Here is a 26206-nt window from a genome sequence, read left to right as displayed (position 1 = left end):
GCTGCTGCCTGAGTGCAGCCACCTCTGGGCTGGAACGTGGCATCCCCACACTTACATAAGGATCAGGCAGGAAATGAACACAGTGTCTAATTGAAACCGAGGGAGGAATTTACGTAGGCAGCCTGTAATTACCCAAATTGGAATTTAACATGAGGCACATGGGCCACCACCCCTTTTTGTTTTGATTTGGGGTTTTTTTATTGAGTGCCATGGGATGGTCTGATGGTTTCAATCTTCATTTTTATCTCAAGGATGGATTTGATATATCACTGGTTTTAGATGTTATTCTAATCCTGTGGAGTTGTGTTAGAGTACACAAGAAGTATAGTTAAAACTCATTATGGTAAGTATAGACTTGAAGGAGAGTTCACTGAATCGTGACCAGCATTTCCTAAAGCACAATACTTCTAAGTGGCCTGTTCTGGGCAGAGATCCTGCTTCACTTGTTAGGTTTAACTGAAACTTAGTACAAAGTTCCTTCCGTTCTCTAGGGTGGGAAAGTCAGTGTAATTATAGGTGTGGTACAGTATCCTAGTGCCAAATTGTATTTCTAGGCATTTTCTCCCCTTTTCCCTCCCCCACAGCTTATTGAAAAAGGTAAGAATTCCTGGCCAGCTATTGATGTAAGGGTGTGAAGCAAGAGAAAATGATGCAAGGAATGTCACATATGTGGGCCAGCAAGGATCATATCAAGAAGCATGTTTTAGTGAGGTATTAAGTGATGAAATGAATGGATGAATGCAAGACAAGTAAAAGAAAGAAGGAGCAAAGTCCCTAGTCAAGAACATACCACAGGAAAGGCATCTGATAGTGCAGCCTCTTGAGGTATATGGAACAGGAATGTGTCACAAAATGAAGCCTGAATTAATTTCAAGTACATCACTGTTTGAGATGATTCCAACTCATTGTCACTTTGCTCGTTGGAAGGACTTAAGGTTTGGTCCATGCAGTACAATTTTAGTGCTAGGAAAGTACCTTCAACACAGCTTTTAGATGGAGGAATTATGCAACTAGGAGGTTTTTCAGTTTTCCAAACAGTTCCATCCTGAACAGCCTTAACTGCAGGTGTGGCTTGTAATGGCAAAGATGTATTCAGCAGAGCTGTTAAGGTTGGGGTTTATTTTTCTTCCCCCCCTCCCCCGCATCTCCAGAATGAGGAAGAAAAAGCTTCTGAAGTACTTTAGAAAGTCACAGGGAATGTGGAGAACCTAAACCAGAATAGTGGAGCTGCCTGTGTAAATTTAGAGGTGACGTGGGATTTCTGTGGTGTGTCTAGCAAGCACAACTTACCCACAGAGCAGAGTTTGCCATGTGTGAGGCTGTGTGTTTCTCTTAGGGAATATTCCCCTTAAAAAAGCAAAGGTGGAAAAAATCAAGATGAGAGCACAGTGAAGGCTTCTCTTTAAAAACAGTGAACTTAGAATGTTTAGGCAAAACATTAGTTTGCAAGTTTAACTTGCAGAATGAATATGAGAACTTGCTGGAGATGTTATTCGTGTCACTGAGGGGAGTCTCTGGAAACTTTAGGAAGCAAAAGCTGCTGTGACACTGTCTCTTCTCTGATGCTTTCGTAGTCAAAACAGTAGAAACTCTGATCAAGTTCTTGCAGATGAGGTGATCTTCATTTTGTCTCTTGTACAGGCTCATTAAAATGGCAAGTTGTACACCAAAGGATACTTGTGGCATAGGCAATGATGAACTGTAAAAGTCTTAACCTAATTTTATGCTAATTAGCAGTCTGCCTGTGTGTCGTGCTGCATCTAGTTCTGACTTGAGCCTGGTGAAGCATCCCCTAAACCACATACACATCTTAATTGTTTTAATTCTCTTTTCAGAACAAAACCCAGTCTCACAGTAGGGGAGAATATAATGTTTACAGTACCTTTCAAAGCCATGAACCAGAGTTTGACTACTTGAAAAGTTTAGAAATTGAAGAGAAGATCAACAAAATTAGGTGGTTACCGCAGAAAAATGCTGCTCAGTTTTTATTGTCTACCAATGGTAAGTTATGACTTCATAGTTAGTTTTGCACCGTAACTTACTGGTACATAGATTTGCTGTTGGGATTTTGTCTTACCCTCTTTGCTTCCCAAGGGCTGGAAGCAAGTTGGTTTTAAATGCAAGTAGTGCAAGTGGTTACACAAGAATTGGGCTGGTTAACTATCCTGCTGTTCTCTCACCTGAATCCAGAAGCCTCCCAACATGGAGTGGCACATTAGTCATTCCTGATCTGGTTGCTCTGTAGCCCTTAGCTAGGCTGTCATTCAGTACCTTTGCATGTGTCTAACTGTGAGAGCTTAGATTAGTCATTCATAACAGTCCTAATTCTAACTGAAACTTGCTCTAACTTTTTTATAAAAAGAACAAACTGTGGAGGAGGCATTTAATGCTTTTTATCTTGTCTTGTTTTCTCCAAGCAGTATTTTTGTCTCTTTTGGTACATGGAGGTGGCCTTGCCTTCTTTGGAGGCTTCATGTTAAAGTGCATCAACTGCGAAGACTAGTGTCTATTGCTAGAGCTTTGATCTTAAAACTGTGGCTGTTTTATTGCAGATAAAACAATAAAGTTATGGAAAATCAGTGAAAGGGACAAAAGACCAGAGGGTTATAATTTAAAGGAAGAAGATGGACGGTATAGAGATCCTACTACAGTTACAACACTACGGGTGAGTGGTTCACTCTCTGTGAATTAACCACGTTCAGGTGATATCTCCTCTCCCTGGCACACAGATGAGCCTGTGGCTCAGTGAGTACCCACCCCATTGGATTAATACATTTTCTGTGATGCCACTTAGCAGACAATTTACTCTGAAGTGATTTGAGATACTTTCATCGCCTTGGTGTATCGAAGGACTGCAACTGAAATACTGGTATGCTTGTAGTACATTTGCATCTCAAACATTGGTTGCCTTATATTTTGCAGGTGCCAGTATTCAGGCCCATGGACCTCATGGTTGAAGCTAGTCCACGAAGAATATTTGCCAATGCTCACACGTATCACATCAATTCCATCTCCATCAATAGCGATTATGAGACGTACTTATCCGCAGATGACTTGCGGATTAACCTGTGGCACCTAGAAATTACAGACAGAAGTTTTAGTATCTTTTTTTGTATTGTCTCGTATGGTGGGAAGGACTTGGCTACAACAGAGCTGTTGGATTTAATTTCCTTTCATGAAAAGCTTTCTGTATTGCATGTTCCTCCATTTCCTGCTGCTTTCTCCCTTTTAGTTGTAGGAACTCTTCTGGAGTGGTAGCATGAGCAGTATAAGAGAACAAATCAATGGCATGGTGAAAACCAGACTGTTTCAAAGGAGAAGAAGCCTTAAGGTTTCAAGTTATCTGAGCAGTTCTGGCAGGCAGCATTACAGTAAACTGTCATGTGAGAATGTTCCTGACTTGCAGTAGGAAGCAAGTCAGAGGAGCACCAGCCATCTCTCAACAGTGTTTATTCTTATTTACTTCCCCACCTAACCACCAGTCCCTCTCCCATGGGCAGCCAGAAATGTTGCAGGTGGTAGGGTCACAGCAGTATGTGTTCTTGCCGAGATTCACGGACAAATCAGCAGGAGGATCCTGAGCAGAAATCACACATCTTCCCTGTACTGTAGTAGTGTAATTGGAATTAAAGCCAAATGAGCCAAAACATTAAGCTCATGTTGTTCTAAGAATGAACTTCCAAATGATATAGAATGCAATGTTACACATTTGCTGTCTAGACAAATCGTCAACCTTAATTTAAACTGTTATCCAGTCTTTGACTGGGTCCCACAGTCCTTGGCTTGGAAGTCTTTTCCTACTTCCAGATTTCAAGCATTATTTTGCTGTTGTTGACTTGGTTTAGTTCTATTTGGCCATTTCAGTTATACCTTGAAATTAAGAAGCATTTAATGAATACATCTGAAGCTGAAAAATGTTACCAAAACTGGAGAAAATTTCTTAACAGCATGCTGTAGATATAGTAGATATTAAGCCTGCCAACATGGAGGAGCTCACAGAGGTGATAACAGCTGCAGAGTTCCACCCCAACAGCTGTAACACGTTTGTATACAGCAGCAGTAAAGGAACAATTCGCCTCTGTGACATGAGAGCATCAGCACTCTGTGACAGACACTCAAAATGTAAGTTCTGTCCCTCATTGTTGACTGTCTTTTGGGGAAATCCAGTATCTTGCTGTTAGATGAAACAAAGCACTTAATAGACATCTACTGTACACAGTAGCACATGTATATTGGGTTTATGTAGTATATTGAATAGCTCTAAATCAAGCTTATTGAGAAAATGTTAAGTGACTTTGTATCTTGTATTGGAAGAGACCTGTTGAAGAGTTACCTGTTGAAATGCCTCTCTTACTTTCATACAGTGTTTGAAGAACCAGAAGACCCTAGCAACAGATCATTTTTCTCTGAAATCATCTCTTCCATATCTGATGTCAAATTTAGCCATAGTGGTCGATACATGATGACTAGAGATTACCTGTCAGTGAAGATCTGGGATTTAAATATGGAAAATAGACCTGTGGAAACATACCAGGTATTTGCTGAAGATGATGTAGGCTAGAAGTTAAAACCTTGAAGGATGATGAGTCTTACTGATAGTCTTGATGTGGCAGGTAAATTCCTGTCTATAGATCACTGTGTCCAGGCAAAGCATCAGAGATTTGTGGGTTCCACACACGTGCTGAAGGATCTTGCCATTTGCAAGCTGATTGCAGAACCCAGACCTCCCTCTTACTGAATACAAATGTGGAAAGGTAATCTTCAGCCACGAGATAGCATATCTCTCATCTTGGGAGTTCTCAGTCACCTTTATATTCTCCTGTTCTTTCCTGGAGAAGACAGGAGGTAAAACATTTCCTTTGTGGAAAATGCCTTTAGCAGGCACTGAAAATTGCTGTGGTGTTTTCTAAGAAAATTTGTGAAGGGATCCTCCTCATCATAGATAGGAGGAAGATCAGTCACCAAAGTGGGATTTTTAGGAGCAAAGTCAAATCCTTTCATATACTTGAAAGGGTGCTGTGAAGGTATGACAGCTGCTCAGAAGGAGAAAGCATTCTGAAGAATTGCCAGCTTCTGGGAGGTTTCTCTTTCCTCACCCTGAGTGGTGTCCTGCTGTCTAAGCAGAAGGTGTTCCATGCATCTGTTCCTTCTGCTGTGTCCATACAGTCAGGGTTGGGAGCTGTGTGTGCTCCTGTGGACAGGGTGTAAGCAATGTCAGGTACTTAATAACTTGTGGAACAGAACCTCTGAAGGTTATTTCCCACATATGCAGGTTCAGTATTCAGTTTATCTAACTGATTTTTCTTCCAGGTACATGAATACCTCAGAAGTAAACTTTGCTCACTGTATGAGAACGATTGTATCTTTGACAAATTTGAATGCTGTTGGAATGGATCAGACAGGCAAGTACAGTTCTTTTCATGATGCACTTAAGACCTTTCCAAGGATTTTTCTTTCTTTTTTGTCTGCGCATGACAAGCAAATTGAGGTGCTTAGGTAGCAAAGTGTGCACCTGAAAAGGTCTGGTTAGGGAAAAAGGTACCTTTTTAGAAGCCTGTAAAACACTCAAATGCCCTAGTTCCACTTCAGATGGTGAGACGCGCAGACAAGGACGTCTGCTTTCAGCTCATCTCTTACAGCATGATCTTAGTTGGCAGCCTGAGGTTTCCTAAAAGGAGAGACTGTTTTCCACTGAACTGTGTCTTTCTGCTTTTCCCCTCCCCTCAGCATCGTCATGACGGGATCTTACAACAACTTCTTCAGAATGTTTGACAGAAACACCAAGCGAGACATCACCTTAGAGGCGTCCCGGGAGAACAACAAGCCCCGTACGGTTTTGAAGCCACGTAAAGTCTGTGCAAGTGGTAAGCGAAAGAAGGATGAAATCAGTGTTGACAGCTTAGACTTCAACAAGAAGATTCTCCACACAGCCTGGCATCCCAAGGAAAACATCATTGCCGTCGCCACTACAAACAACTTGTATATATTTCAAGACAAAATGAATTAGGGTTGGCATTCCTAACTGAAGAGTCCACTTCCTGCATAGTTGAAATAGTTGAATCTAGCATTTGTACCTGTAAACGAAAAGAGAATGAGAGGTCCATTGTGGCACCCCTTTCCAGTGTCTAAAAATGTGCCATATGACAACACACTCTTATAGCTACATGGAGAAAGCCCTGTTGATGCGTCACTGTGTTCTTCTCCATGTCTGCTAGCCATTTAGGTGAGGATAGGGCACTTTTTAATTTAAATGACTACTTGCACCATCTTGCCTAATGGACTAGATTTGGACTGTATCAACGTCGGTTTACTCCACTTTTTATGCCTTCCATTGTGATGACGTCAAACACAGGGAAAGCCTTCAGTCATGCTATGGGATTTAATTGTGTAACCTCATTACTGTATCATTCGTGGCCCCCTTTTTTTATTAAATACAGCTCATTCTTGCTGTGGCTTGTAGCATTCCTCCTCCTTCTGGCCTCCTGGACTCCCCCTTTCCCCCCTTCATCTCCCTCCACCGAGCCTTGGTGGTGGTGTATAGAAAAACAACAAAATAAAGCACATGAAATGGGTCCGTTTGGGGTCAGTGGTAAAGGGGGTCTGTGTTGCAACAAATGTTTTAATAAACAGTTGACTGTAATCACTCCTTGCCATGTCTGGCACCAAAAAAAAAAAGAGAAAATAGGGAAGAAAACAAACAAACTACTGAATAAAAGTGACAAAGAATGGAATCTGTTTTTCTTTTTTTTAATCTACCTCTTTATACAAATACTCTGTGTTTTACCTTAGATGCATGAAAATAAAATGATGTTTTTTGTAATGATTTTAACCAGTATTAATTATTTTTCACGGGACTGAAGAGAGGGAGGGATTTCACAAGTACCATGACAGGAATACCAGCAGTAGCCTGCCTTGAGCACCCACGTCTCCAAACCCTGACCTGCCGTCAGATTCTGCTGTAATCTGCACAGGTTGGTCACTGGTTCAGTGTCCTTGAAGGCTCTTTTTTTTTAACATCTGTATACTAATTGCTTAAATTGGACTAGGAATAGAATTTTCAGGTTTCAAAGTCCGTTTAAGGGACTGTGGTCTTAATGTTTCGTTTCGTCCTGGTTCCTTTAATGCCTCGTTTTAGGACTCGATACCTTTAATGCCTTGTTTAGAGCACTAAGTCCCCTGTGGCTTTTGAAAAAGTTGTCTGAATTCTTGTCTGGCAGTATGATGTTCTGTAGTATGAAATACCAGGTGATGACGTAGATAATTGCTACACTGCATTCTGAGATGCTCTATTTTCTGTATTTTATTGCTGTCAGTAACTGAGTGGAAATGTAGTTTTACCATGTGTGTGTTTCCTCTGGCTTTTGGCTTTTGCAAAGTGATTGCACTTACAGAGATGTTGAAAGATCAGAACATACATGGGGTGCAGAAGCTGCATGAAATAAGTGTTCATAGTTTATTTGAGAGATTTAAACTCTTCAGCAAATAAGGCTTATCCAAAGATGAACTAGATATTGATGCTTTATAAGACTCATGAGTTTTTACCTCCAGATATTTTTGCTAATTGTGCTTTTAGGTTTTACTCTTCCTTCATGGAAATGTTCAGGATGAAGTTTAAGGTCACAGTGAACTTGCCTTGACTGGGAGAATTCTCACTTTTCAGTTCCCTGTGTTTAAATGATTTCTGTGGCTTAGTTATAGGTAGTTATTATAATGCCTCTATTATTTGATCAACTGAGAAACTGTTTCTGCTGTAAAATTATGGCTGGGTTAGAGATTGTTAACAAGACTACTATTGCAACCATACTTTTAATTTCTTTAAATCCTTGTGCAGTGGTTTGAAAATGTAAAGATTTTAATATTTATTAGACTCTGGTTCTCTTAAATACAGTATTTGTCTTGTAACATGCATGCCTGACCATGAGCCTTTGTAAGGATTTTACCTTTCTTTTTTTTTCACCTGTTAGCCTTGTATAAAAAAGAAATGAACTGCCCCGGGGACAGCAACTGATTTCCAACGGGTGAATCAACTAGTAGGCCCCACTCCTACTTAAACAGCATGTGACTAATTTTACTCAAATGACTGTACTTGCTAACAGTTAAGGAAACAAGCTAGTTGAGTAACATTAATCATGTGTGTTAGGTGTTTACAGGACCCAGGCTGAGGTTTGTTCTTTATCTTCTCACAAGGACAAAGAGGTAATTAGACGCTTTTTTTTTTGCATCAGAGCTGGTAAAATTCGTCTCCATTTTGTCAAGAATGGTGTAGTTTTAATGACAGCTATCTTGGGAAGACTGAGGGTCGTGGTATCCAGGCTGCTGCTCCCTGTGTGATGAGCTGAACGTGTGACGAGTGGCTCGGCACAGACAGAAGGACGTGAGGACAACACGGAACCCACCAGGTAGATTTCACACAGAGCCAAGTGCAGCCTTCCAGCAATACTACATTCAAGCAAAACTGCCTCTCGGACCTCAGCTGTGCATGTTGGGATGGAATGAGGGGGTTTAAAGCTAGTCTTGGGAAAGATTTTGGGGTTTAACAGTAGCAGTGATCCCTGGCATGTCATCTGAGGTTTACTTTAGCCTCTCCAAAACCAGCTACTGACTTTGGTGTCATAGTCTCCAACTAGATAATTCTCTAAGCACACTGTCCATTGACATATGCTGTAAATCTTATATTTTATTAATAAAAGTATGTATAGAATACATTTTGTCAGGTTGCTTTTTATCCTTTCATGTCCCTCTTCTTTACAGATACTTTTGAAATGACCGATCTTCCCCCAGTGCATGCTGAACACTCCCCTGCTCTGCTGGCTTCCAGGTAGTGATCTCTGGGCCCTGCTCTGCCCTGCTTTCTGCCCTCCACCACCATGCAGTGACCAGCAAAACCAATGCTGCTTCTCCATTCTCAGCCCTTGAGAAGGTGTTCTGTTCCCTGGTGTCGTGCCCTGAAGCCAGTGATGCTGCCAAAATGCCAACAACTACCACTTAGGCGGTTAGTGTCTGTGAAATTACAACCACAGTGTGAACCACAGCCATGCTGCCAACACTTAATGCTCAGTGGAAGTCAAGTACCTGACTGGCACGGTGCTGAGGTGTAGGCAAGTCCTGTGGCTTAAGTCCCTTCATCACTATCCTGCCAAAAAGTGTCTTAAAGACAAGTTGAAGATGTGGCAAGACGCTGCTTGCCTTACAGCTCTGCCTCAGCAGAACAGCAGCTTCTACTCCAGTGTTTGTTATTTAAACACTGTTTTCTCCTCAGGACTAATTAGAAGGGACTCAGTGCTGATAAGCAGAAACCTGCTATCACAACAAGCCCTCCTGGCTGACTTCAAGGGCACAGGAGATGTTTCCTTCTGCCTTTCCCCACGTAACTTTATTGAAGGAGTAGTGTATTGAATCGGGGTGGGGAGAGGCGTGAGGGAAGTTGAGGTTGCTGTATAGTGGCTGTCAGTGGCTCCAGTGCTTTCTCTGCCTTTGCTCTTGGCAAATGGCCGGTTTAACCTGGTGTAGAAAGGTTTGGGCTTGTAAAAATGAGCCATGGAATAAAATGATAGTGGCTGGAATAAATGCAACTGGTGTTTCTATCGACTGTAATGCAGCTTAGAAGTTAGAGTGTGAATGCTGTTTCTCTACACAATCTACCCTTAAATTTTAACAGTCTCAACCCCTTGCAAGCCATCTAATGGTTCTTTAAGAGGAAAACGACACTCAGCTTTTCCTGCTGTGAGTTTCTCTATGTGGGTGCTCTCCACTAGGAGGCAAAACATTACCGAGCAGAGGTGGGTGCGTCCAATGCCAGGAATGGAGGTGTTTCATGCTGTGAGTGTCCCTCCGGAGCTCTCTGGAATTGCCAGCCCTCTGCAAGGACTGTGTGTTTTCTGTTTGATCAGGTTTTGCTAACTATAAAAGCATTTCCAGTGCACATCATCACTGCCTGCAGCAGGAACAAACCAAGGTGTGCAGGGCAAAGACCTCCTTTGTTAGCTGGGTGCTGGTGTGGCAAGAGGTGAGCATTTGAGGCATAGAGAGTGCTGAATGAAGAAAATCAAGGTGATCACAGCATATTTTGAGATTTTAGATCATTTCTTTACTTCAAACATTTAAAACACCATGGAACCACAAGACTAGCACAGTGAGATGAGCTTGGCTCAGCTCTTAGAGGTAAATCAGGTGGCTTGTTACTTGTTTGTTTTCAAACAAATTAAGGGCTGTTTGTAACTTTCCAGAACTAATGAAACCTTTTAGTGCACTTGGTTATAAAAGGCCTTTCCCAGGAGTTTATGGCCGTTGTTTCTCTTCTATTAACATGTGGTTTTCTGTCTCTCTGACCTGGCTATTGTCACAGCATTTTCCATCCAAGGATTCAAATTACTTTACAAACATTAATTACATCATTCAACTGCCTGAAGGAACCTGTGTAGTGGTTAGAGCACAGGGCTGAAAGTCAGGACTTGTGAATGCTATTTCTGGCTCTGCATTGACTCACTCTATAATCTTGATCAATTTATTTCTGACTCAGAAATTTTAATAGTCCCACTTTAGTGATAAATATTCATGCCACAAGTATTACGGCAGATGCTTCCTGAATGAGAGAGATGACAAACACTCACGGTGCTGGCCTGTGGTTGTTGGGGTTGCAAAGGTGGATGGGGTTACCCAGGCAGGTTTTTCGATTCACAATCATAAGTAGCTCATTGTTCTGATTCCAATCTAGAATGTATCTGTGGCCTTTCTGCCTGTAAATAGCTCTTTTACTAAATTATTCACATTACTGCTTTCTTTTTACTACCTGTAGCTAACTCGCTTCCACTGAGGTGCCAGAAACATCCATCAGAGTTCCACCAAAAAGACAAGTTTAAGGGATGTCAAAGGGAGTGAAGTTGATGGTTTCTCAAGCCTCTGAGGAAGTTGGTGTTGCTGGTTCTTTTTGTTAGAGAATGTGAGTGAAAAACAAGATTAGAAAGAGAAGATCCCTAGTATACCCAAGTATCTATGAGAAGTCGCTCTGCCTTGAGGAACTGACCTGCTTGATTTTCAAGATAAAACTCTTACCTTGAATTATTTAGAAGCAGCTTTTTTTCCTGTATATGATCATTTCATGAAAGCAGCTTAGAATAGATAATTGGTAGAGAAGCTACACATGTTATGACTGAAGAATCCTCAGTAGGGTAAAGTAGACTTTACATCTGTATCTCACAGCATTTGAATGTCTTTTCCATGGAAACTGAGTATTACTGCCCTTCTCAGCACAGCAGGGTACAAATAGCCTGAGGTTACCTTTTGTTTTCATATTGAAACTGTGGTGTGCACACAAGTAATTTTACTTGTTGTAGTAGTAGTTTTTCATCCCAGGTAAGAACAAGTCCAACTTTGTTATACAGATGCCATCTTCTTTATCTTAGCTGTCAACATGGCAGGTTTTTAGTTGGTTTGTCTGCCAAACACCAGTTTCGGAGGGATGTTGATTTTTAAACCCTGTATTACAGATGTTTCGAGGTCTTACCAGTTATCTTAAAATTATCTGAGGTAAAAGCAAGACTGATGAAAGCAGAGAGAAGCTGTCAGACCATGTAGGTTTGATGGGTTCCCTCACGTTTGTTGTGCTTAGGGAGGAGGATTGGCTGCACTCACTCTTGTGGCAGCGCAAGAGGAGGACTTTGACAGCACAGAGTTGTGAGGGCTGATGTGGTTTATAAAAGAGATATTTCAAAGTTGCACAGCTGAGGCGCTGAGGGATAGGGTTTGGTTTAGTGATGTGCTTGGCGGTGTTAGGTTAGTGCTTGCACTCGATCTTGAAGGTCTTTTCTAAGCCTAACGCTGTATCATCCGGCTCTCTGTGGCCTTTGGGGCCCAGGCGCCTGCCAGCGTGAGGGAAAGCGACCAGCAGTGTCCGTGCTGGGCGGACAGCGCTGGCCCGTGGCTGGGGGTGATTCGGGGCTCCTGCCAGCGTGAGGGAAAGCGACCAGCAGTGCCTGTGCTGGGCGGACAGCGCTGGCCCGCGGCTGGGGCTGATTCGGGGCTCCTGAGGCGCCCGCGCGCCTTTCCCCTCCCCGTCACGCGGCGCACGCGCGGCGGGCCGTGCGCGAGCCATGCGGCGCGGCACGCGCTCCGGGGCGGGCGGCGCATGCGCGGCGGCGGAGGGCGGGAGCGGCGGCGGCACCGCGCAGGCGCAGTGAGGGGAGAGGCGGGGTGGCCGGGCCCGGAGCAGGAGTCCGCGCTTCTTGTTGTTGTTGTCCCACAGCCCCGGCGGCTCTTTACTCGCTGCTTTCTGCGCCGCCATGTCCAACCCTCACGACCCGTCGCAGCACAACAACAACAACAACCCGCCGGCTGAGGGGACGCACACCGAGCCGGGCCTCAACAGTGAGTGCGGCCGCCGTTAGCCGACGGAAACGGACGCGGCCGGGGCGGGAGGAGGAAGGGACCGCGGTTGGGGGGGGGGGTGGAAGCCGTGAGGGCTGCCCCGGGGGCCGCGACCCCTTTTCCCCCCCCACCCCCGTCTCTAGGCCGGGACTGGCGGGGGTCGGGTCCGCGCGAGCCGCCGGGGCCAACGGGCGGCGGGCGGAGGGTAATTGGTGCGGCCGGGGGGATGTGAGGAGGAGGCGGGTGCTGAGGCCCGGGGCGCGGGGGCTGCCCGGCCAGAGCAGCGCGAACCGCTGGATCCGGGGCTGGGAGAGCTGAGGGGGACTGCGCGCCGAAAAGGGGTGAAGGCCTGGGGGGAGGGCCGTGGCCGGTGGGTTTCGGGGCAGGGCCGCTCCCCACAGGATGGCTGGTGGCTGAGGGGAAACCTGAGCGAGCTAGCGCCGTGGCTCGGTGCGAGCCGAGGAGAGCACGAGCAGGTTCATTTTGCGGTTAAACTGAGTTTATTCGCTGGTATTGCCAGCTAAGATGGGGATATAGCAGGGTAGGGGGCGGAGCGTGACTGTGGGAATGAGTTTATTCAGTGGCTGAGTCAATACCACTGACGTGAGCTATTTTCCTCTATATCCGGCATCTCTATCAGCTGCTCTGCTGCATCCTTTTGTTCCTGGGATAACTCGAGTGAGGCCCATTGGTGGTTTTTATGTAGACTCTCATACTTACTTGGCAGATGTTTTCCCTCGTTTTAGATAGCTATTTCAGTGTAATTGTTAGAGGTACTGCAGGTGAAGAGGTGAATAAATTGCATTAATGATTAACTGTCACGCAGGTGGTTTACAATGAAATTAAACTGGCCACGAAATATATTGGTTGGTTGGTCCCCTTTAAGTCAATGGGAATTGTATTAAAGAAGAATAAACTGTGCCTGTTTCAGAATGCTGCTATTGTGTTGTGGTAGCACAACATCTTGTGATGACGATGGCAGTTCACAGCAATGTTCACCTGAGTATATAGGTATTTTAGCAAGTTATTCAGGGTTACTAACACACTTAAATAACCATTGTGCTGTCTTAAAGTTGCAACGTGCCTAGTGCCAAACTCTGTGCTTGCTGTGGAAGTCATGATACGAGATACTTCTGTGTTTTAACGTTTCCTTCTTGTTTTCTGTTGGTGTGTTAACTTTGTGGGACACGTTAATCTGCTGTACGGTAGGAGCAACAAGAGATGAGCACGTTGTAAGCCTGTGCTGGATCTGCCCACGTAGATCTTACTGCTGGATCAGCACGCAGAGGCTTAGCAAAGTCAATGTGATTACTGAAGGTGGTGAGCACAAGGTATGAGAGGAAACATTTGGTAGTCTGTGCTCAGTGAACAAAACAAATACAACCAACCAGCTCCATGTAGGCTTAGTGCTGCTTTCAGACCTTCAGCTGCTCCACAATGCTGTGGTGTTATAGGTACATTTTCTGCTGTTATATAAGCTTTTCAGTGAACCTTTCCAGGCTAATGAGCTTAGACATTTGTTTGGTTTGTTCTGTGTGTCGTTTGTGCACGTTCAGGCCCTTTCATTCAAAGATCTCTTACCACTTGCATTGAAGCTCAGAAGACTTGGGAACAGAACTGGTAACTGAACCTATGTTTTGCTGGGCTCACAAGCTCCTGGAATTCTAGATGCTTCGTGTGTTTTAATTATTATAAAAGTCTGTTACATATTGACAAGAAGAAATCCCATCTTGGGCAGGAGCCCATCTAACTCTGTCATGGAAAATCTGCTTAATGATTACCACTGTGGGAATCTGAACAGCTTTCTTGGCCTCTCTCTCTCTCTTTTTTTATTTGGTGGGAGGATTTTTTTTGGTTAATGGTATACTTTATTGTTCAAATGATATTTCTTAGTCTGAGCCATGGTCAGCTTGAATAAACTTGTGAGCTACTAGTTTGGAGGGGTTTTTTAGTGTATATATAGCTCATATATTGTCCTTGTTATCTCTTCCCCACACCCAGGTGAAATCATAGACGTGAAAAGCACAACAAAACCCTCCTTCCCCCCCACATTTTGGTACTGTTGTTTAAACAGTTCACTAGTTAGGGAAAAAGATGTAATTGAAGTCAGTGCATGTTGGTTCAGAGGGAAATAATTAACCTTAAAGCATGGCTAAAATTCAGGTAGTTTTAGATAAAAATACCATTCATACTAACAGTTGTGTTTGGTGGTTTGATTTTAACACAAAGCATGTGCTGTGTGATTTGTGAAGGGAGAATTCTATTACATTTCTTAATTCTGCCACTCTTAATTCTAGCATAGCTCTCTTTATTCTCAAGTTGTGAGTACAGTGGAATTAGGAGTTCTCATGTGGGTAATTAAGGTGACTTGCTTACTTTTAAATAAAGTTTGAGGCAAAAAGCCCTCTCTCACTTGGGCAGCTTATCCTCAAATACATTCCTGCACAGCTCTTTGAAGAAGCAGAGATTTCTGTTTCTCTAACCAAAATCTTTGACACTCCTCAGGTTCTCGAGCTCCCTCTCCCAGACTGGTTGTGACTGCCACTGGGAGTGTGTAGCATGTTTTAGCTTGATGTCAGACTACGCTTCCTTGAATGCATTTTGAGTCATGAAAAGTGAGGTCAGAGGGAGAACGTGCTGCTTGTCATGTAAACTACTGCTCAACTCGTTGAGACTCTTTGCTCACTGTTTGAGTGTTCTTCCTAGTATGGCCACAAATCATCTTAGATAAAGGGCAAGTTTTGTCAGTCTGGGATAAACATTAATGAAGATTTCATTTGTGCATAATCAGAAGTACTGTGGAGGTGTATTCAACAGCCACATACTAGAGCAACCAGTTCTGACCCTCTTCTGGGCTTTTCTCTGCCTGTAAGAGGAACATCCTCACGTACCTTTGCCTGCTGTTATCTTCAGATACTCACTGCTGATTTTTTTTAATGAGTTGATATCTTTACAGAACCAGAGCATTATAATTGTTCCAGTAGATTCTCTCTGCTCCAGCATGGCTTGTGGGGCACACACAGCTTTCTGGCCTGTCTTCTATCTCCAATTGCCATGTGCTTTTCTACAGGTGTAGCCACTTGCTGTCAAGATGTTGCACATCTCCCTTCCTGATGTAGTTCTTCATCAGTGGCCTTCTTACTTCGAAATGTAGACCCCAGAAACCATCATAGGTGTGAAATACTTCTGTCTCTGTGTCTCATGCTGAGTAGTGTGGGCAAAGGCTGATTTTTTGCCTAGTTAACACTTAATTGGTGCACAGACATGTGAATGTGCACAGGGAGTCTGTGCACACCCTAAATTCCTTGATTGTGAATACAGCTTTGGGGAACCAAACCACCAAGGAATCTGAAGAGTGTGGTGATACTATGGTTATCAATATAATGGTGTGGTTAATGAACTTGAAAGCATAAACTTTCAAGTTCACAAAGTCAAGTTGAAAATAGATGAAGTCATTACAACACACACCCATTCCTGTGTCACTGATGCAGTTCCCAGAGCCAAAACTTTGTAAAAACGTGTAGACACTCTAAGGTGCATTTCACAAGTCAAGGAATCATTGTTAAAATTTAGAACCTGTACAAATAATGATTGAAAACTTATTTAAACCCTTTTATCTTTAGACTTTCTTTTCTGATTTGGGTGTTTTTACCTTGGTGGTTAAGATGTCAAAACTTATCTAATGTAACTGCAACAAAATGTATGGTAGTGTGGTGCTTTAGTAGAGTAAGGAAACTTAGGGCTTGCCTCCAGCTTCTGGTGGTTTGAGTTGCAATGTGACCTGTGAAGGTTTTGGTGGCATTGAGTGGGAGATGTTTGTTGGAAGTCCAGGGCAAAGAAAGTTGGAGGAGACTGTAGAATGGAAGCATGCCTGATGGATGGGAAAATCAGGGATTGACTTGAGGCCTTTGGGAGTAAAGGGTAAAAAGAGGAATGAAAAGTCCCAGCTGAGGAAGCTGTTTAGGATGGGGCTGGAGAATGAGGGTTTTGTTTCTGAAAGGAACGTAGAAGTACAACAGGGAAGTGGGGTGACTGGTGTAATTGAGTGACACACAGGTAATTGTGGGCCTATTACAGTATTGATAGGTGAGAGGAGAGGGAGCATTTTGTTTGTCTTGCTCTGGAGGTAGCAGCAACAAACCCTCACTTTTTAGGGGTGTGTCTGTTGAGGAAAGAGGAGGAGACATGTCACCCTTGTCTCCAGTACGTGTTTATGAGCTTTCTCCCAGCAGCAGTCTATGTTATCTGAATTCACCATATTCATGTGCTTTTTTTCTGTGTGTATTTGATAAACTCAGGATGGGTTTTCGTTCCACTGCTTTTAATGCAATGATGTCTGGCTGGCTCAACAGGTTCCTGGGTGGAGCTACAGATGAACGGCAATGGCAATAGCAATGATAATGGCAATGGGAAAAACGGGGGTCTGGAACACGTCCCTTCCTCATCCTCCATCCACAATGGAGACATGGAAAAAATCCTCCTGGATGCCCAGCACGAGTCAGGACAGAGCAGTTCAAGAGGTAGTTCCCACTGTGACAGGTAAAGAATGCAATTTATTGCTGTTTTTATCCTGTAGCTGTTAATAGAGGACTAAAGCTTTTTCTCAGGCTTAAGTTTGTTGGGTTTCAGCATTTGGAGTACTTGCTGGCTTGTGATACCTGACTATCAAATGAGACATCTGACTTAATACATCATTGCATTTAAACAGTTCAGTTGTTCTTCCCTGTGGTGATTTGAGTTCTTTCTGGGTATTACTAAAATACACCTATTTCATGAAAGCTAGTCAGGTAAAGAATATGACCTTAGTGCTTTAGAGAGTGCAGTGGTGCATCATACAGCAAATGGTATTGTTCTCAAATTCTGGAGTGTTTCTTTGAGATGTGATAGTTGATTAATTTCTCACATTGTTAGCAAATTTTCAGTATCCAAAGTGAAATTAACAAGGGTAAATATGTATTCCTGCCAAGCATTTGAGGATGTTTTGGTGTGTGGTGTATCTGCTTGTAATAACACAATTCACAATGCTGGTGGTGTTACCTAAAAGAAGGAAGGGCATCTACATCTTTAGTGTCGCAGCTGGAGTTATGGGCAATGCTTTAATTGCTTCAGTGGAGAGACAGTCAACTGTGTTAAGAAAGAGATAGGATTAGAAATGGGGAGAGAAAAAAAGATGAGGGATTTTGGAAGACTTTCTAGCACAAATATTGGTGGTCTGAAGGGTAGTGTAGTCTGTAACTCATCAGAGTAGTGTGCAGAAGTGCATGTGGAAGTTATTCAGTTGAGATGCTGTTTACATTAATGACTTTTCAGATGACAGAGTGTAGTATGACAAAATGACATAATGAAATCAATTTTTCTTTAGCCCTTCACCTCAAGAAGATGGACAGATAACTTTTGATGTGGAAATGCACACAAGTAAAGACAGTAGTTCTCAGGTATTTTCTTCGTTCACCTTTAAAATACATTCACTTTGTAAAAAAAAGTACATTTTGAAGTTGTGGATATTGTGTATAGATCCCATTTCTGTAGATCAGTGTTGGGAGTACATGAGGGGAAGAGCAAGCTGTCTTACCTGAAATGCTGTTGTATTTCACATGTCCAAAACCCCCTGTTAAACTACTGCTTGCTAGCAATGATTTTCTTTTCATTCTGAGACCCCAAACCTGTCTGTTAGTACAAGCAAACAAATTATATAAACCTTATTTATTTGAAATGTGAAGATGCCCCATAGTCATTTGGGTAAAGCTGTTTACTTGTACTTCATTCTTGTAGGGTTTTTACTCAGTGTCTTGTGTTAGAACTGTGTGGTCTGTCTCTGTAAATAGTTTTTGTGCACTCAAGCCTAGGTCGGTTTAACTCAGTTACCTTTTCTGTAATTACCTTTTCTGTTCTCAGAAGAAAGTTTTATTAAATGAAAACACATTCCAGAACAATTATTTTGAACAAGAAGGCAGGGTTGGTCAGCTTTGTTTAGGCTGATATTGGGTAGTCATTGAAATTTGACTAGTAGCAATTAATAGCTTTAGATGAGGAGCTTTAGAGATGTCAGCTCTAAAGCTGACAAATGCCCATGTAGAGGCAGTCATATTGCACTGTTTGTGTCCCAGCTGTTTTGGCTCTGAAATGTTTGTATCTTTTCCCCAAGATTTCAGGGTGTTCAGTGTATTGCTGCACAGACAGTCAGCTCACATGATAGTGAGTAATGTCTGTTATACAAACTGAGAGACTAATGCTGAACTCTTAGTTTGATCACTTAATAGAATGTGCTGTCTCAAGCAGTGTAAGTAAAAGCTTTCCTGGAAGAATGAAACCTTACATTTAATTTGGTTAAAGACCTGGCCAAACAGTCAGCCTGTCACAGTTCTGCTCTGTAGAGCCAGAGTGATCCGCTTTTGTGACCATCATATTTCATTAAATCAGCTTTTGATATGGCTTCCACTTGGTTGTTGGAATTGGTTTATTTTATTAAGAGTCATAATTAACAACAATGAGGAGTTTATATCAAAGCCAATAGCATTCCATAGTCTTTACTTTTTTCCCCCCTTTTTCTGGGAACTTGTATTTAATGACATGATGTTGACTCTTTGGATCAAGTGAGTGCTTGCCTTTCCCTGTTGCATTTGGGATACACCCACTAGAAGCTGCTAGTTGAGAGTAATATGAATTTTAAGTGACCAATAACACCCGTTCAGAAGTCAAAACACTGGGCTTTAAACAGCTTGAAGATTTTACTGTTTGTATAAAGTTTGTTTCATTTTTTGCATGATGCTGACTTTCGTATTGAGGACTCAAGTTGTTTGAAAAGCCTCAAATCCCCAACTTGCAATGACATGAAAGTCCTGGGTATAGGAGTGAAATTTGTGGTCTACTGCCTTCTGCAAATCTTGCTGTTAGCATAATGAAATCTCTTCTGAATAATCAGTAGGCTGAGAACGGTTTCTCGTTTATCAAATGCCACCATTTGGTGCTTATCATTTTACCACTCTTGTTGTTGCTCAGAATTTAACACCCCAAGGAGGGACTGATGGAGTATTATAAGGTTTGTCCCATGTGTATTTTCAGTCTGAAGAAGAAGCGGTAGAAGCAGAGAAAGAGTTGGAAGTCTTGAAGAAAAGTGCTGGCTGGGTGTCAGACTGGTCAAGTAGGCCTGAAAACATTCCTCCCAAGTGAGTTGAACTCTTTTTTTCTTCATGAATTTTCTTTTATATGAGGGAGAGAAGAGTCTTAAGTCACAGTTGCATGGAATTACTCTGGCTCTTCAGGTAACATCATCTTAAAAAAAGATAGATTTTTCTTTGGGAAGGCTACAAAAGTCAAAGCAACGAAATAGGAAAGTCTTAATAGCAACAGAATTACCTTGTTATTGCAGATAATACAAATCCACAGGAAGCTGATTACAAGGTTGCTTGACAAAATTGTAATTATTGGGAGAGCTGGGATTCATGTGATTTAGTTTTGGCTTATTGAATGGAAGAATATTGAGCAAGTCTCCTAAATTCTCTGTACCTTTTTTCCTTTCTATGTAAAATACGTAACGTTCATCCACGGAAGGGGAAACGTTGAGATCCTTGAATGCAAAGCATTTTTGTTAAAATAGAAGATGCTGTCTAAATCTGGCAGACCTTCTGTGTCTCTGGAACAAAAAATGAGACTCTTGCTAACAAATCACGTCCTGAAATTCCCTCTCTCAGACCTACCTCTTTCTTCAGCTACCGCTCCCTTTGTCTCTGTCCTGTCGAAGTGGTGTCTCCACAATACCCCCTATTATTCTCTTTGATTCCTTAGCCTGTGTAAGGGATCTCTTACTTTGATCTCTAGCTCTTTGTACTTATTTTTTTTCCAAATGTTCCTACAGAGATCTGTGCATTTGTGTGCCAAAAAGGAAAGAAACAAAACAAACCTTGTTGACTTTTTTCCCCTCCCCTTCTTCTTTCAGGGAATTTCATTTCAGACATCCTAAACGTTCAGTGACTTTAAGTATGAGAAAAAGTGGAGCAATGAAAAAAGGTGGCATCTTCTCTGCAGAATTTCTTAAGGTTTTCATTCCATCTCTGTTCATATCTCATGTTTTGGCTTTGGGGCTAGGGTAAGTATGAACTTAATTCTCATTTCAACTTTTTGCATCTGGCTTTGCCTTTCCACTTCACACCTGTGTCAGGTGCCTGCTGAGAATGGCTTTATCTAGAATAACTAGAGCATTGTTGCACCTTGCTCGTGGCAGGCAGACTTGGGGCACTTTTTGAAATGCAGGAAAGCTTTGCAGCAATTCAAACTTTGCAGCTGTTAATATGTTTTATTTCTAGAAGAGATTGAGTGTCTTATCTTACAAATGCAATGGGTTATCATGGGTGTGCAAATAACCTTTGCAGTGATAACCATTTGTTATAACTTGCCATGGATGCCAATTGTTTATCCACACTTTGTACTAAGGTGCTTCAGGTTATAAAGAAAGTAAGAGTAGGATAGGTGGGAAAATGCTGTAACTTTTACTAAGCGTTACAAAAAGACATTGTACAAATACTGATGCTGAAGTTTTATGTATATGGCATATGCTCTGTCATTTTCAATGGCTAATACTGCAGTTGTGTGATACTACTGAAAGCCAAGGTGTGAATCCTTGAAGAGAGATACTTGAAATACTGGATGTGTCCTGTGAGATCAGCTATGGCTCTGCTCAGTGATGTTTTCATCTGTGTAATCCGACATAATCTCCCAGATTTAAGCAATCTGTGTTTGTCCATCTTCTGTTTTTATTTAGCTTCATATTTGCTTCTAGTTCAAGTGTCTCTTTAAATCCTTGTAAACTACCAAATTATAATGATGGAATAGGTGAGAATATATTGTAAGATATTTGCATTAGAGCAAAATTGTGTGTTTCAGTGACAAATTAAATCCAGGAGGGATTATCTGTATGAGGTCAGCATTTGCGTAGATACTCAATGCTCAGTGTATTAAAGCTCACCCCCAGTACTTTGTTTTACCATAACAATCTGGGAGTGTTGCTTGATTGTTCAAGAGCCCCTGTGCCAGATACTCTACAAACAAAACAAAAGCTTCTGGATTGGGCTTTTCAAATGAGTTTAGTACTGGAAGAAATCCACCTTTACTGAACACTGATAGCATTGGTCCTTCTAGAAAAATCTCACTCTTAACGTAGTTTCATAGTTGAGAAGTGAAGTCCTGGGAAGAATCTCCTCAGACTTCCTTGACAGACAGAGTAGCTGAGCGTGTGAGGACTCTGGCAAAGGAGTGTTTCTGTGAAATACCACATGCCTTATACTTTGCATTTCAGCATCTACATTGGAAAACGCCTGACCACACCTTCAGCCAGCACTTACTGAACGACGGAGCGCAAAACCTGGGAATCCACGTGACCTGTGAAGGTGTTACTGTCTCATTTAGTACATTTTGACTTGAGACCATTTTAAGCATGACCCTGAGTTCACCCTTTCCTTACATATCCAGGTTTTCACTAACTCTGGAATTCAGTATTGTGTTGGAACTCTGTTGAGGTGTTTTCGCTATCCACATTCTTTCCCTCTGTTCTCCCATCCCCCTGCCTCTTGGCCTGCAAGACACGTCAGAGTTGCTGAACGGAGTTTACAACTTGTCTATATGTTGCAAGGGCTTCTCTCGATGCAAAATGCCACCAGCAAGTATGCTGTTGCCTCCTTAGTGCAACCTGACTTAAATTGCAGTTGTGCATGGTGTAAATGTTGGCTGTGTTACGGTGATAACAGTCTCTTTGGAGGGAAGTTATTGATTGGAGTGAAAAGGAATTTCTCTTCTGCAGAACAAGCTGGTTGTGAAATAAGAAATGACTGGCAATAAAAAAGTTGAAATCAGCTTTGGGGGGAATTTACTCAGCCCCTTGTATTGACTAACACCATATGGTTTGCAGGAGGCAAAGACTGCATAAATTTTAAAGAGGATAATTAAATCCATCAGCATATTTTAATATTAGGTAATTGTTGTATTCTTGTCTTTTCTATGAAGTCAGTTCCTTATTCCTCGTAGGAAAACCTGTCTGAGGCCTAGAAGGTATTAGAAAAACCGCATTGTTTGCATGTGAAGAAGCTTTTTCTGTTCCTTACCTGCTTCCTTAAGGGAAAATTTTAAATGTGAAATTTTCCTGTTACAAGTAGTTCTAAGTTAAGGAAAAACCCAACAGCTGTAGGTGTAGTTAGACTCTGTACAGAAGGCTATGATTCTGTTTGTTGTGGAACCATTTACAGTGAGAACAATACGGCAGTTCCAGAAAGCGCTCAACTTACCTTCAAGGGGGACAATCTCGCAGGTACATCAAGACCCAGAAGTTGTAAAGCTCTGAAATGTCTTCTGCAAATGGAGTTTTCAATATTCCCCTCTCTCATTGTTTACTGTACAATCTCCTCCCGGGGATACGTGGAACCTGCAAGTCATTCGTGATGTCTCATGTTAGGGTAGACTTCTCACTCATGTTGTTGAACTTTTACCTTAGGGAGCGTTAAAGCCTTGTCCTCCTTCAGTGACACTTCTTTGCAAAATGTGAAGCTTTAGTACCAAATTGTTACAAAGCATTGGGACAGTCGTGTCCTTAAATAGATTTTATTGGATTTCAGAACATGTAGGATGACTCTGAAGGACAGAATACTCTTTTTTTTATATATATATATGAATATATTAAGAAAAAATAAAGATAGACTTTAATACTAAGGATTTAGGGAACCAATCCTAATTTTAAGACTAGCAAAAATCTCATTTAAATGAAAACTTTAGTAGGCTGACTTGTAGAAGATAAGAAAATACAGTCAGCCAGTTTGGAGAGAACAGCTACCTGTAACTGTTTGCTTGCATCAGGCTTTACGAAGCTGATTGATAACAGCAGCAATCGCTTGAAACAGTTGATGCACAGAAGCTAAATCCCAGCTGAGATTTGGTTGAAAAGGAAGTTAAAATGAGGGTAAATCCACTGTCCAACTGTATTTATTTGAATTCTCTACTTCTAAGTGCTGTGAGAGAATGCTTTCAGGGCGAAAGGACAGTCCAACAAAAACTTCTCTGGAAGACATGTGCTTGCTTTCTTTTGGTTGTGAATGCTGGTGGCGCCTGAGTTGCCTACAGCTGCGTATCTGTGCTGTGCGTGGCTATTGGGTTTCACCCAAAGGTGGGGGAGGGAAGGGGGAAGTGGTAATGGGTGTTTTAGATACTAAATACATAGTTTTACAGTCCTTAGAAACCGAAGGGACCAGAGAAATGCTGAAACGCTTTCAGTTCTAGCTGCAGCACCTTGCTCTCTATGGAGGTTGGCGTAGTGGAAAGAGAGATCTTTATGAAGTAGGGAATACCTTTTTCAAAGAAACCCCCCCAAAAAGTCCTTTTCTAAACAAAAAAAAAAAAAAGGTAATTCTTCAGAATATCTGATAAACAAGTTGCAAGCTTGTGGCTAGAGTTTCAGTGAAGCTTATAAGATTTGAAGGAGCTGTGAACGTTAGGCTTGTGAAAACTGTAGATGAGGAATGGATATGGGATGACTGTAACACTTGCTGTGATACAAAGCAGTATTTATTGATACCCTGTTATAAGCTTTGGATGAAAGTCTACGACTTCTAGTTTTACAATGAACAGAAACAGATTGTTGTGTAATTTGAAAAGGGGTTTCAACTCCTGACAGTTGAAGTTTTGTAAAGAGAAATGTTGTTTAAAAAGCTTTATACCCGTTTACAGTTTTTTGGGGGGAAAAAAAACCCACAAACCAACCATAAATGCAGGCTTCATTTTTCTTACATTCAGTGACAACTGGCCTAGAATATTTGTAAATAGGTTCAAGAAAAAAAACCAAACCAATGCATAAACTCGCACACAAGATGCAGCAGGCTGGCTGCTCTGCAGCACATTTCCTTCCTGGTTGGAAAAAGCAAAAGCTGAAGCTTGGTAGAAATCAAAATGTTGTTTTTTAATTGACATTTGTTGAAACATTGGAGTTAACTGAGCCAAAGTGACGATGAGTTCTTCATAAATTAGTTAGCACTTTGTAACATTATATACAGTTTACATGTATAAGTTGTAGCTTATAAACATTTTGTGCCATTAAAGCTCTCACAAAACTGGTTGTCTGAAGTTGCTTCGTGCTGCGCCTTTTTTCCTTCTGTCTTCTTCCTTTACAGGACTGCTTTGTACAATGTGGCATCAAGCTCTTTGTGTCCTGGGTTACATGAACATGGAAGCAGCTGCTTATAGACTGGAAGAATTGTTTTGGAAGGTTACTTGGGGTTTTGGTTGGGTTTGGGGGCGTTTTGTTAATGTTTTTTTTGGAATCTCCTTCTTTTCCTGAAGCACTTAAAAATCATTCCATGGTCAGTGTTGTATAGCTGCACCAAGCCCTCCAGCACCTTGCCAAGGAAGACTTTTGAAGTGAAAATTTGTAGTGGCATATGAAATGTTAAAGGAGCATTGATGAGATTTTGTATAATTGGTCAACTCTGTTGTACTCCTTGTATTTCTCTTCTGTTTCCTAATTCTGTTAAATTTGCAGATTAAAAGAATAAGGGACGTAACCCCCAGTTGTTCATCTGCCTCGGTATTCTTGGGTCATGTGGAGAGCTGTTACTGCCTGGCTCAGTCACCCGGTGATTCTCTTCCACGTTTGTCATTTAAAAATCCAGAACTTTGTGGAAACAGGATTTCTTCTTATTTTCAGAGGAAAAAGGGAGATAATAGATTTGCTTCTGGGAAGTTTGGATGTCTGGGACTTGTGTGTGACGCTTTGGATTACTTCAGAAGAGCAGGGGTTTATTTGCCTGCTTAATTTAGAGCAGCAGAGCAATATCACTTCTCTGTTCAACTAAATGCAGTGTAGCTGAGCAAAGGAGCTGCCTAGTGTCCTGCTTTCCTCTGTAACTGGCACCAAGAAGTGTGTTTCATGTTGTGTTCCAAGGAAACTCCCTTGTACTTAACTACAGTGCACCTAGAGATTTAGCTCAGTTACCAGCTCACATGACACTGCTTGGGGAGGCCGAGTCCTACTCACTTGGTTTTCAAGCAACTGAAAAGATCAGAATTCACTCTGAATTCTGTGGTTTATGAGAAAGTTCTCTATAGAAATGGTATTTAAACGTGTGTGTGTGTGTGCATACGTGCAAAAATTCCACCAGTTCCTGCTTCTGTGCAGATGTTTGGGGGATGTTTGCCTTTTACTTAGTTATATTTGAAGACTCCTTTGTGTTTTGGGTCTTGAAAACCAAATGAAGCACCAGGACTCTTGAGCTGTGCTGTGTGGTTCAATCATCACTTCCAAACCAAAACCTTAAAGATGCTCCTGGAAAAAACAAATCTCATGCTGCATGCAGCATCCCCAGGAAAAAGGAAAACTTAAATCCCTTTCATGAAACCCCTCAGTGTGTGTCCTGTGCTGTGTGTCAGCTTGGCTGAGCACAGCTGACTCAGCCCAGCTCCTGCCTGTGGTACCTGAGGCGTGAGGAGTCTTGACGTTAGGGGGAGAGCGAGTGGTGAGTTGCTGTTAAGGGCAGTCATTTTTCTGGTTTAAACTCTTTCCTGACCCTGTTCTGATAAGATGATGGTGTTTGTTTAGGGTGAGTTTGGGTTTTCTTCACCAGGATGGTTTGTTTAACTTGCAGTTTGTTGTCTAAAAGAAGTAAATGGATTTTAAGGCCAGGACATACCAGAAGTACTTATTGTGGTGGACAGAACGAGGGAAGCATAGTGAATCCTACAACTGTTTTAAGCTGTTAAGGTGTACAGTTTAGGTCACAGAAGGAGGTGCGTATATCCTTGCAAAGATTTCAGCACATGGAGTTGTGCTTCAGCTGTGTCAGTTGTTGATTCAGCTGGTGCAGCATTTAGG

General features: G+C 42.0%; 2 protein-coding genes across 6 annotated transcripts in view; both read left to right on the top strand.

The window, feature by feature from the left end:
• The window catches only part of PPP2R2A (protein phosphatase 2 regulatory subunit Balpha), a 33748-nt gene extending 24931 nt beyond the window's left edge, over window positions 1-8817 (top strand). For 2 of the 5 annotated variants that reach the window (XM_062015772.1, XM_062015773.1), the window contains 7 exons: window positions 1836-2001; window positions 2553-2665; window positions 2923-3100; window positions 3958-4122; window positions 4365-4534; window positions 5311-5402; window positions 5728-8677. In XM_062015772.1, the coding sequence (XP_061871756.1) occupies window positions 1836-2001; window positions 2553-2665; window positions 2923-3100; window positions 3958-4122; window positions 4365-4534; window positions 5311-5402; window positions 5728-6007 (1164 nt within the window). In that variant the 3' untranslated portion in view covers window positions 6008-8677. Of the gene's footprint in view, window positions 1-1835; window positions 2002-2552; window positions 2666-2922; window positions 3101-3957; window positions 4123-4364; window positions 4535-5310; window positions 5403-5727; window positions 8678-8751 lie in introns of those variants that run through there. The other 3 variants (XR_009820488.1, XR_009820489.1, XM_010202366.2) reach the window with 3 other exon arrangements.
• Window positions 8818-12178: 3361 nt separating this feature from the next.
• Window positions 12179-24462, top strand: BNIP3L (BCL2 interacting protein 3 like). The gene is made up of 6 exons (XM_062015858.1): window positions 12179-12363; window positions 16716-16902; window positions 17726-17798; window positions 19426-19529; window positions 20300-20449; window positions 21656-24462. The coding sequence occupies exons 1-6, from the start codon at window positions 12279-12281 to the stop codon at window positions 21702-21704; spliced, it is 648 nt and encodes a 215-aa protein (XP_061871842.1). The 5' UTR covers window positions 12179-12278; the 3' UTR covers window positions 21705-24462.
• Window positions 24463-26206: the final 1744 nt, after the last annotated feature.

The sequence above is a fragment of the Colius striatus genome, chromosome 27, assembly GCF_028858725.1.
Source record: "Colius striatus isolate bColStr4 chromosome 27, bColStr4.1.hap1, whole genome shotgun sequence".
Taxonomy (NCBI): Eukaryota; Metazoa; Chordata; class Aves; order Coliiformes; family Coliidae; genus Colius; species Colius striatus.
This window is presented reverse-complemented; position numbering and strand designations above follow the sequence as displayed.